At 43.3% G+C, this 12,500-nt stretch overlaps 1 protein-coding gene across 3 annotated transcripts in view; it reads left to right on the forward strand.

Annotated features, from left to right (window-relative positions):
* Nucleotides 1–12,500, forward strand: part of LOC143295151 (transmembrane protein 65-like) — a 57,040-nt gene that overhangs the window by 38,764 nt on the left and 5,776 nt on the right. For all 3 annotated transcript variants that reach the window (XM_076606722.1, XM_076606724.1, XM_076606723.1), the window contains one exon: nt 11,223–11,290. In XM_076606722.1, coding sequence (XP_076462837.1) covers nt 11,223–11,290 — 68 coding nt within the window. The remainder of the gene's footprint in view (nt 1–11,222; nt 11,291–12,500) is intronic.

A 12,500-nucleotide genomic window follows, 5' to 3' on the forward strand; every position in this document is an offset into this window, starting at 1 on the left:
TATTCAATAAAAACCACATTGTTTTATGTCCGAGCAATGCAGTTCACACCCTTCCCACGCCCCCCCCCCCCCCTCCACATTGTTTTATGTCCGAGCAATGCAGTTCACGCCCTTCCCACGCCCCCCCCCCCCCTCCACCCGCCGTCTCTTTTTTCCCCTTCACCTTTGTCCGTCCCTCTCTCCGTCCCCTCCCTCACTCCCTCCCTCCCTCTGTCTCATTGCTCTGAACAAAAGAAAGTGTATGTGTGTCTCTGTCCATGTGCGGCTATCGTGCGTATGGATCTGTGTGCCTGCATTATATACGCATTCGCACTGTATGCGCAAAATTGTACGTATGTGTTAGCATGGAGAGAGAGTGAAACAGAGTGAGAGAGGGGGTGGGGGTGGAGTTGAGGTTAAAAAAAAAAAAAAAAAAAAAAAAAAAAAAAAAAAAAGCAGATGCGAAAATTGCAAGGCAAATGTGGCATTGTTGATCGCTTAATTAATATCGTTTGACCGATTGACGAACACAGGCGGGAGGGGAGTAAAAAGCGTAAATGTCGGTGGTTTTCAAGATGCCTTCGGAATGCGGAATGCGGAAGGAGGGGGTGGGGTTGGGGGGTGGCATTAAAGCCAAGAGTCTATTGATCCAGGGGTGCTGACGAGCACCGACAACATCCTCGCTCTCCATGTGTGTGTGTGTGTGTGTGTGTGCGCGTGCGCCCCCCTCCCCCTCTCTCTCCCTTTTCTTTTCTTCTTCTTCTTCGCCCTTTTTAAACCCCCACGGGAAGGGAGAGCGTAGAATGTTGTGGTGAGTAGGGTACATGTTGCCCTTCGTGCTCTTTCCTTAATTCTCTTCTTCCCAGCCTTGCAGTTTCTTCTTCCTCCTTCAGCTGGCCCCTCCGTCCCTCCCTCCTCTCCCCCTCCCCCTCTCTCTTTGCCCTCGCCGGATTAAGTCGATGGTGTGTAATTTGGTAGGGGAGGGGGTGGAGGTGTGAGGGATGTCAGGAGAGGGATGGAGATTGGAAGAAGTGAGGTGGGTAGGATGTGGGGGGTTGGGGGGTGTTGCAGGTTAGATATGATGTTTTTAAGCATCAACTTCCGTTTTCCGCTGACGCATAAGAAATCGAGGTTACTTAGCGTGTGCGTGTGGGCATTCATGCGTACGCGAGTTTGTGTGTGTGTGTGTGTGTGTGTGTGTGTGCATGCGTGAGAGAGAGCGAGAGAGAGAGAGAGAGAGAGAGAATTAGGGGTATTAGATCGATTTTCTCCGGAAGATTTCTTGGCAACATTTGTGTGTGTGTGTGTGTTTGGGTGTTGTTGTTTTTTTCACCTTGAGACAAGAAGGCTACAGGGTTTCTTACAGAGCTCGCCAATGCTTTGTTTTCACTGTCCCCCTTTTCCTACTGCACTTCACAGCAGTGGTTGTTTCGCAGCCTTTCTCTGCCTGATTATTCCGCTCACTTAGTTCACTGCTCGGTTTGGTTTGGTTTTGTTCCGTTTTGAGTCAAACTGGTTGACAGCAGTTGGTCGTTTGTCCTGTGCGCGTGCGTTGTCTTGTGTTATGTTGCATTGCTTTTGAGTGTAGTGTAGTGTAGTGTCGTGTCGTGTCGTGTCGTTTAGTGTAGTGTAGTGTAGTGTAGTGTGGTGTCGTGTCGTTTAGTGTAGTGTGGTGTGGTGTGGTGTTGTGTCATCTCGTGTTGTGTATTGTAGTGCATTGTAATGTAGTATTTAGTGTGTGGTGTTTGTATCGCATTGCGTTGCTCTAAGCTGCGTTGTGTATTGTGTTGATTTGTACTCTGTTGCGTTGTGTTTTGTTGGATTGTAATGAATCGCTTTGTGTTGTGTTGTCTTCTGTTGTGTTGTGTTGTGTTGTCACTGTGTTAGCGGGACCGGCACTATGCACCTGTTTCTAAATTTATGTTGCTATGTGTTGTGTTGCTTTTTGTTGCATTGGACTTTCTCTCTCTCTTTTTTTTCAATCATTACGATACCATTTCTAATTGCAAAGTATGGGCAACTCGATGCCTTGGAAAGAGTCATTGAAGGTGTGTTAATATGGTTGTTCCTGGTAAACTCTACTTTGATAGGAAAACGAATATAACTGCGGGCAGGAAAAACAGGGAAGAAAAGTGGGTGTCGGCGCTGTCGCAGTAGCGAAGCGCTCTCCCTAAGGAGCTCGAGCAGCCCGAATTTCACGCAGAAAATTATCTGATGTGACAAAAGAGCTACAAGAACAACGCGATACAAGACAAATGTGGAGTGACGGCCTAGAGGTAACGCGTCCGATTAGGAACGCGGCGAGAGAATCTGAGCGCACTGGTTCGAATCACGGCTCTGCCGCCGATATTTTCTCCCCCTCCACTAGACGTTGAGTGTCTGGACGCTAGTCATTCGGATGAGACGATAAACCGAGGTCCCGTGTGCATGCTAGCGCACGTAAAAGAACCCACGGCAACAAAATGGTTGTTCCTGGCAAAATTCTGTAGAAAAATCCACTTCCATAGGAAAAACAAAACTGCACGCAGGAAAAAAATATATAAAAGGGGGGAGGGGAGGGGGGGGGGCTGTAGTGTAGCGACGCGCTCTCCGAGAGCAGCCCGAATTTCACACAGAGAAATCTGTTGTGGGGGAAAAAACAAAACAAAACAAAAAAAAAAAAAAAAAAAACACACCATATAGTCGTACAGGCAGAAAGGAAGATTGTGCATATGGCCTCTGTCAGGGGTCACAACCCATCACTGAGGGAGATATTTTCGTCTTTTTGCTAATATGACATGAAGTGAAAACATTCAGATCACCTTGTTAACGCAAATACCAAAGGGAGGGAGGAGGAGGAGGAGTGACATCAGCTTGCAAAGGCTATTCTGGAAATCAGTCAAATAGCTCTCTCTCTCTCTCTCTCTCTCTCTCTCTCTCTCTCTCTCTCTGTGTGTGTGTGTGTGTGTGTGTGTGTGTGTGTGTTCAACCAATTATTAAATATTCCCAGAGACGTTTCCTTTAACTGCACGTACTTTGACATTTGCTTTTAATTGAGCTATCGGGCCTTCCAAGGTTTGATGCCTTCAGTCAAAGTCGTAAGAACTGTTGTAACTTGGTGTTGTCCTTATCTTGGAGGGAAAATACATGGTGGTGGATGGGATGGGGGTATACGCTGGATGAATATACGTAGCACAAAAATTGAACCTCCCCATTTCCCTGTTATTTATTTCTCTATCTATTGTATAAAGAACACGGAATCTGTGAGTGAAACGCCCCTCACGAAGTTGTGTTTTTTCACGTGGAATCAATCTGACGTGGCTTTTCGTCCGCATGCTGTTGACGCAGCATTGGGATAGAATGAGAAGTAACCGTGTGTGTACTTTTATGTTCTGGGTTTTTATTTTTATATATATATATATATATATTTTTTTTTACATGCATTTATAAAGAACCACTTAGAAGCTTCGAAAAACTTGACTGCAGCTTTTTTTTTTTATTTATTTATTTTTTTTATAGTTTACGAACAGGCGCACATAGTTGAAATATAATAATAAATTAATATCATAGACATGTATATATGATACAAATAGATTTCTTCTTCTCCCTCTTCTTTTTCTTGAAGAGTCACAAAGGCGCCGCAAAGAACTGTTCACCAGAGTCCTCCAGGTCTATCGGTTGTGTGTCAAAGCCTCGGTCTCTGTCCATTTTGCAATGTTATCAGCCCGCTATTTATTTATTTATTTGTTGTTTTTTTTTGTTTATTTATTGTATCCTGACCTCAGTAGTACGTTGGAGGGTTGTTTTAGCAATGCCATTTTGATCTGTGTACGTGGCAATACCAGCGTAGCTTTCTTTCCTTACCTGGTGTCAGCGTATCTTCAGCAGGTCCAATGTGATGCTTGATAGTTTGGCGCACTTGTTCATTGGTGATGTGATCTTTTGTATTTGATGTTTAGTATCTTGTGATAACACATCATTTCCATGGCTTTAATTCTTCTTTCCAAATCCGCTGTGAGGGTCAATGTCTCGCGTGCAGACGGGAAGATGGAACATACCCGTGCATGCAGGAGTCTGATCTTGCGTTTTATTGGAGATGTTAGTGTCCTTCCATGTAGGTTTCAGTGCTGACGCTGTCATTGCTAGAGAGCACTTCTGGTTTTGATTCTTCATTGCTGATTATAGATCCCAGGTAGGTGTACCGTTGAACAGATCCTTGCTTCTGTCCCTGAGCATTTAAATCAGCAGTGGTGGTGGCATTGTGGCTGGCTTTCAACTTGGTATTTTCGGCGCCGATTTCCATGTTATATCCTATCACGATGTTTCATCCAGTCTTTTAACAAGCTGGGCGATTTCTTGCTCATTCCTAACCAGCAGTGGACGTCGTCTGCTAAACGAAGGCTTGTGGTGGTTCTTCCTCCATTACTGTCTGTGCTAACATGATCTTCAAGCACGTCAGTCACGATACGTTCCAGGAATATGCTGGACAACGTGGGAGACAGAAAGCAGCCATGACGGACTCCAGTTGATGTATTGAACCACTCTCCAATAGCAACCTTTGTGAGTACTGCACTGGTCGCTTTGGAGTATAGTTACTTGATGGTGTTGATAAGCTTTTGTCCGATGTTAATTTTTTCATTGCGGCCCATAGTTCTGCCTGTCAGACTCTGTCAAACGCTTCCTTGAAGTCTATGAAGACGTAGTTGAATTCCATCTGGTTTGGAAGCGTTTTTCGCAAATAGTACAGTAGGCTAGAGATCTGTTCGATGGTACTTCTGTCTTTGTGGAATCCAGCCTGTCCTTCAGTAATGATGGTATCTGCTTCCGGCTCTACTTTGTTCAAAAGAATATTAGCTTTGCTTTGCTAGCGGTAGTTCTGACAGTGTTGGAGCTTTCCTTTCTTGGAGAGGGTGATGGTAAGTGATAGGGTCCATGGCTTGGGCCAATCGTCTGGGTTCCAGATTTTGTTGCAGATGGCACTAAGATGTCAATTACTGCATTTCCACCATGTTTCAAACGTTTTGCATGGACGTTGTCGACATTAAAGCAGCATCACTGCTGTTGCAGCCTCCTCCCGGAGTATTGGGAAGTCATCCATATTTGATGAACCGCGCACTGTCAGTACACTCGGGTCTCTTTTGCCTTGTTTGTTGTAGAGGTCAGAGCATTGCTCAGTCCATCTTTGTCCTGGACGGTGCTGACTTTGTTTTTGTTTGGTCATGTGCGATAAAATGTTAAAGGCTTTTTGTGTCTCGCTGTCAAGGTTTTTCTCGTTGTATTCTCCACTGTAGTTCAGTCCAGTTTTTCTTTGCGTTCTTTATTTCCTGACCGACCTCGTGGTTTACATCACTGTGTGTCTCATTTCCCTTCTCAGTTTTCTCTGTTGTCGCGTATCTCTCAGATACTGCTTGCGATCCATGGCTTTGATTTCCAAGTAAACAAGTAAGTACAGATAAAGGAAGCGATATCATATATTCTTTTAAACAATTTTTATTTTCATTTTAGAGCTCGCACAGAGGAAAGACTTCATGAATGTTGATTTAACCAAGTAAATATAGGTAAGGGGAAGCGATGTTTTGTATATTTTTTTAGATTATTTTAAATTTAGTTCACGTTTAGTTAAAGCAGAGAAAAGAAATGTCATAACCATCAGTGTACTATTGACATCACATTCCCAGAAAAAAATACGCATGAAAACGGCGCATTCAGCCTAGGAAATAAGAGATTTTGATATCTCCAGCTATGTCATTATTAGCCTCAGGACACGAAAGAAACCACAGCAAGAAAAAAAAATTGCAGCGATAGCTGAACGATTTTTGTCTATGCAGAAATTTGCTTTTTCATTGTGAGCTGCTTTTTAAGATTTCACATTCATCCACTCTTATCGATTTTCCATTGCAAGCACAAGTCAAACAGCGGTGACAATGCACATGCACGTGCAACGGAAACGCTCTACCGACTTTTATGACCTCGCTGACTGTGGCAGTCTTTGAAGCGATGACGTCAGCGGTATCAGTATCTATGCCGCAGGAACTGGGGATGCATTCATCTCTAACACAAGCACATAAATCGAAGATGTTTATTGTTATCTTTGAACGGATATAAATTTGTTTAATGATAATGATGGTGAATGTATAGGGCCCCTTCTCTTTGAACTCTAAGAGCGTTTACATAAAAGAAGAAGACAGCAAAGACTCACAAACTTAGATCAATCCGATCGTTAACTTGAGAAGTGACACAGTTTTCTTTGAGAACAAAGGAGGCAGCGAGGTGCTTGTCATGTCATTCGGACACAGTACTTTACACCTGGGTCTTGAAAGCCTTGCTGCTTGTCCAAAGTGGAATTCGTTCATATCTGCCTTTGTCCAGCTGGCTGAATCAATAAACAGTTTCAATGTTGTCCTCTTGATACTTAACTTTTCCCTCCATTTTAGACAGTCGTGTGTTTGAGATTTCAGTATGTTACTTTGCAGCCATATTGAATTGCAGTACAATAAATATTTCAAAACATTATACAGTAGATATAGATGAATAAATAAATAAATAAATAAATTAATTAATTAATTGTTTAAAAAAAAAAGAAATCTGAAAGAAGAGAAGAAAAAAAGGGGGTGGGGGTGGAAGGAAGACGAACGGAACAATGTATCTCATATGCATAAACACACACACACACACACACACACACACACACACACACAAACCCCAAAAAACAAAAAAACAAAAACAAAAAAAAAAAAACAAAAAACCATGTATTTGGTGATACATGTTCTGCTGTATCTTTATCTGTTCCTTAAAGTGTCATGTCTGCACACACCTCACTGTTGGAACTCACCAGACTGTGACGGGTTTTAGAAACATGAGAATTCACAAAGCTTGCATCTGACACAATCGACACAACCACCAACAAACCATTAATGGTCTTGTGAAAGGAAGAGGGTGAGAAAGGAGAAGAACAACAAGAACTGATCGAGGCCGTGGAAATTAGATTTAGTATGGGCGAAAGTTTCCACTTTGGGTTGATCGACCGTGAGTAGGAAGACACGGCCAGTTGACATGGTCTGAAATTTGCCATCGTAAATCAGACAACTTCCGAGTGTATTTTTGAATGCAGATCTGCATTGATATCAATGGCTCAGTCACTTTGCGCGCTTGTCTTTAGCTTCCTGGCAGCATTGCTATACACAGTCGGTGAGAGATGGATTTCCGTACTGGGCAAATCTGGCATGATGGCTGAACTTTGCGCTGTACTGAGTGATACTGCTGGGCACAGCTATCAGACGTGATCAGTCTTTCCTGGACGGCTTGTAACAGTTGGGAGGGACGTTTGTTGCGGTCTGTATCTGAGAGACTGGTCCTAACGCGATTGTGTTCTAACGCGAGCGTGCTTATCAAAACTCCTGTTTTCTGTTAAGATCTGTGTGCAGTGACATTCACGGATTAAGGCTATGAACAACCCAGTCTTTATTTATTTGTGGTTTACATATTCATTCATTCGTTCGTTCATTCTTCTTATTCTACTACCACCACCACTACTACTACAACTACTACCACCAGTTCTTCTTCTTCTTCTTCTTCTTCTCCCTCTCTCTCTCTCTCTGTATGTCTAGATTCTAACACTGAGGCAGTCATTACACCACAATGCAACATAGCACAACGCTTTAAGACACTGTGCAATGCAGATGTAGAATTATTTTGTGATCGTTGTTGATTTTTAAGTGACGATTGTGAACCAGGGTCTAAGGCACAACATAGTCGAAGATTTACAGTAGATCATACAATTCCAAATCCCATTGTGCACATGAATTTCGCATCAAAACCGATTAAAGAATGATCGAGAAATCATCTATTTTGACAGAAACATGTTCGCAGTGATCTTGAAGTCAAGGGTATTTTGAATTATTTGAAGGTTTTGACTACTAAATTCGTCTTGCTAGAGCTGTTTGCCTTAAAACCGGTTTGTTGTTGTCGTTGTTGTTGTTTCCGTTTTGTTTATGTCTCTTTTTTTATTTCTATTTTTTAAATATTTTCTTTTACGCAAAAGAAACGCGGAATCGGTGTCTTGACTTTTCAAAATGTGTTCTCAATAATAAACCCAGATCCTGTCAAAGTGACTGATCAATTCCGGTAGACTTAGAAATGGTATATCCACATGGCGTGAATTTCCTGTCGTCATTTTATACTTCCTGAGCAGTGAAAGAAAAAGCACTTGCATCCCCTAGATACCGTCAACCCACAAAAGCTGTACACCACCCACCCGCTGGATTTTCCTGTGCTTAGATCACTGTTGTCTGATGAGGGGTTGTTTCATTGGCCAAATCCTTTTGTGTACATGAATATCGCACCAACACTGATTAGAAATGATCGAGAGATTGATACCTGTTTTGACAGAAACGTCAGTTGTGATCTTGAAGTCAAGGGTATTTTGAAAGGTGCATTGGTTTTGACAACTAAGCTCGTCTGGCTAGAGGCGTTTTTCATATTTCATTAAAATCTTTAGAATTTTTGTCATATTTCAGGAAAATGAAACAAAAAAGAAGAATCAGTTTTTTTTTGAATTTTTCAAATGTGTTCTCATTAATCATCCCAGATCCTGTAAGAGTGCCTGAACAGTTCCGATGGGAGTTATTAAAATGGTGCATCCTCATCTCATGGATCCTATGTACGTCGTAACTCAACAACAAAATATATTCATACTTCCTCAGCACTGACCACACAAAAAAACAACAAAAACAACCACCACACAGACACACACACACACACACACACACACACACACAAATCTTCCGTTCCGTATACCTCCAACTTCCCAGGCAATGCTACTCGCCCACTCATCTTGCTCAGCTTAGGTCAGTGCTGCCGGAAGAGGGGTTGGTTGGTTCAGGGCCCTCGTAAAAACAAGGCCATTGGTTGGTTATAGTTTGGTTTATTGTCGACACTCACCTCGGGTGATTTCTCCGACGGCCGGGGGTAATCCACCCCATGACACAGACGCCAATATCTCAGGATTTTAGTGTCTAGTGGGCAAGGGGACTCACCAAACGCCATCACACAGACACTCTCCTAGGCAGCCAGAGCGCTAGTGGTAATGCCATGCGCCCGGTAGTCGACCTCACAATGTATAGATTGAGGACCCTGCAGCTCAGCCATGTGGGTATAAGGCAGTATACCCTGCATGTATATATGCTTCTGCTCCAAGCGGGATACATCACTGTCCAATTATTTGCGACGGTGAGTGCTTTTGGAAGGTTAAGGGAATGTGTGTCGTACGCTATTGATGTGGACTTCCGGAAATAGCGCATTGATAGACATGTGGCGCTTCGACCGTAACCGTTGTTGGTAAACAGACGTCTGATGAAATGGTTTGTATGCTCAGCTAGTAGTCTTCCACTTTGCTGTTTTGAAGAGACCCTTCCTTGCCCGTCAACATTACAGAGTGCCCGAGGAGAAAGAGACATTGGCCTTCTCCGTCAGCTGAAAGAGGAGAGATCGAGAGAGCGGCCTGCTTCTGAACATGCGCACACAGAAAAACACACACACACATATTCACGCACAGTACACACACACACACACACACACACACACACACACACACACACACACACACACCAGTTTAAAAAAAAAAAAAAAAAGGAAAAAGAAAAAAAGACCACCATACAGGATTTTTATACAAGTCGTTAATAACTTGCTGCAGCCTATCCGAGGAAAACATCTCACAGGAAAAAAAAGAGAAGAAATATGCATGGCCGTGGGTCCCTCCGTCTTGGCTCAGTCTCTGAGGGGGAGAGGAGTACATGTGTATGTTTTATCGATTTTTTGACGCGTTCGTAAATCTTCCACGTGCTTTTCAGAGCTGGTTGTCTTAGGACAAAGGCCGAGACTGGTACCAAGTCATATTGAAGTGGGGGCGATTTGTGTGTGTGGGCGGGAGGGGGGTATAAGGGGGCAGACAGGAGCGGGTTGCATAATTATCAAGGGCTACTGTGGGGGTAAAAACAGAGACACAGATACACGAACATTTGGAATGGCAAAGTTTTGGAGAAAGTAAAGCTGCCGTCTGGATTGCTCTGTTGACAGCTCGGTGTCAGGACTTTGTGAAAACTTGGACTTCTTGGGATATTTGTATTTCAGTTCTTTGGACATGTGCCAAGTCCTTCTCTCTCTCTCTGTCTCTCTCCCCTCGATCTGTGTGTGTGTTGGTGTGTGGGTTTTTTGGCGTGGGTTTTTTTATGTGTGTGTATTGTGTGTGTGTGTGCGCGCGTCGGTGCTTGCGCGTGACAAAAACATGATCGAATGACAAAGGAAACGACGGATGAACGCCCAGTGGCAGCTGTCAGTTGGCCCTGTGTAAAGGATGAACGTATGTAATGTTTCAATGCCCCCAGGGGGCACACGAAATAAACTCCTTGCATTGCCTTGCCTTGCCTTGCCTTGCCTCTTCCCAGGAAGGCAGCCTGCTGTGCAAATGACTCCGTATTTATAGAGTACATAGAGCTTGGTCTTTGACCGAGGATGTGCGCTATATAACTATCCATAAAAAAAATAAAAAATAATAAAAATATAAAAAAAACCCCACACGAATGATTAATGTCAACGGCATGTGGAACAATCGACTGGCGTGTACTTGTGAAGCCTTTAGTGAAGGACCATCTATGACTCTTAGACTAGGAGGCAAGATGGCACTGGCTCTTGGTGCTGCAGCCTTGGGGGCTAGTTGGCCTTTGGGAACCATCCCCGACGCCAACTGTCCTAAGAACCTTCTTGGCCGAGAGAGTGGGGATGTAACGTGGGCAAGACACTCTCCACTATGATCAAATTCTAGCCCAGGTAGTCGGGACAGCAGTTGCCTCCTCTGCGGGAAGTGCTGCGCATCCAGAATCGACCTCTTCTCCCATACGAGGACACACATCGACAGATAAGCCTGCCTGCCTACTCATCCGTCGGACCGACGGGAGACTCCATGTAGTCGGGCACGACTGACTATCATACTTGTGGAGCAGCTGGATACAAGCGGGCAGTCTTTCAGACTATGTCTCCACTTAACTTTTTTCTTTGTGTGTATTCCTTCTAAGTCAAAATGTCTTTCCACTGAAGCGCTTACTCCTTGATCTGAACTAGCCGAGAAGAGTTAATCTGGGGACGGCCAGAATCGTAGCAACAGACTCGGCAATAGTAGAGTTTTCATTGCTTTTGTGTTTTGTTTGGCCGAGTCAGAAACGTTCTTCATTCCTTTGAATGATTTTCCTTTGTGTGTTGCTGTGTTGCAGTGTGTCTACACCAAGCGCTTCCATTCATCGGGTTTGGCTTCTTAGACAACTTTCTCATGATCGTGGCAGTGAGTATGATATATGATATATACTGTTGATAACCCCCCCACCCTCCAAGATAAAAAGAAAAAAAGGAAAAAAAAAAAAAGATTGGACACTGTACCATAAACTCACTGGATGGTGCTGGATATGCGCACTGTAATAGAGTTGATTTGGCTAACATGAACATTCGATCATTTGGGAATTTATTTAACTCAGCCCTCTCCACCTCAGCACCCCTCCCTCCCCTATGTGACCAACCTTCTAGCCCCCCCCCTTCGCCCCCCCCCCTCCCCATATACACGACTCCCACCCTCCCTCCTCAGCTCAAGTCATTTTCTCCCCCGTTTTTAAGGTTATGAATGAAACTGAAACCGTTTTTGTTTTTGTTTTTTAATTATTTTTACGAATCTTTCATTTCCTTATGGAAAACGAAGACAACAGGGCCAGGATTTATTATTGTCTCTATCATCGTATGTCCTGCACCAACCAGCCAGTGAGCCTTCCAGGCTTGTAGTGTGGCGTTCAGTTTTTAATCTTTTTTTTCTGGTATTTAGAGGACTTTTGTTGTCATCTGTGGATTGATATCCTTTGATACTCACTCTCACAGACCTTGTCTGGGTTTTTGTGTGTGTTTTTTTCCCCCTCACTTATTTCCAGAAGAAAATTCAGACTATTATTTGATTCAGAATTCTGTTTTTTCCTGTTCAGTTGATGCTCACATTAGTTTAGAAGAGACTTATTCTTTAAAGAAAAAAAAAAGAAAAAAAGGAAAAGGAAAAAAAGAGGTCCTCCCTGGTTGTATATCACATCCAGCTTTTTGGATTTTCGAGATGCTCCCCTCTGGTTGACGGTACAGAAGTATACTATAAGGGCAAAAACCAATCGCATTGCCAATAGCTTTTTCCCAAAAGCAGTCAATGCCCTGTCTCTTGAACAATTCCAGAATGATAAATAGAACTGCAATCAACAACCATCTACTTGAAGAGCTAGTCATCAGCCCCATCCACAAGTAATATGCGGCTTCTGTTCAAATGTGTGTGTGTGTGTGTGTGTGTGTGTGTGTGCGTGCGTGCAGTGCATGCATGTGTGAGTATGCACAAGTTTTTGTATTGATGTGCACTTAATTTCTACTGTATCTGTGTTTGTGTATGGTTTTCGACTTATGTTCGTACCTTGTTATGTACTATCCCCCAAATATTCCTTGTGATCCCGGTACACTTGGTAATAAAGACATAT

Source organism: Babylonia areolata, chromosome 20, assembly GCF_041734735.1.
Source record: "Babylonia areolata isolate BAREFJ2019XMU chromosome 20, ASM4173473v1, whole genome shotgun sequence".
NCBI lineage: Eukaryota > Metazoa > Mollusca > Gastropoda > Neogastropoda > Buccinidae > Babylonia > Babylonia areolata.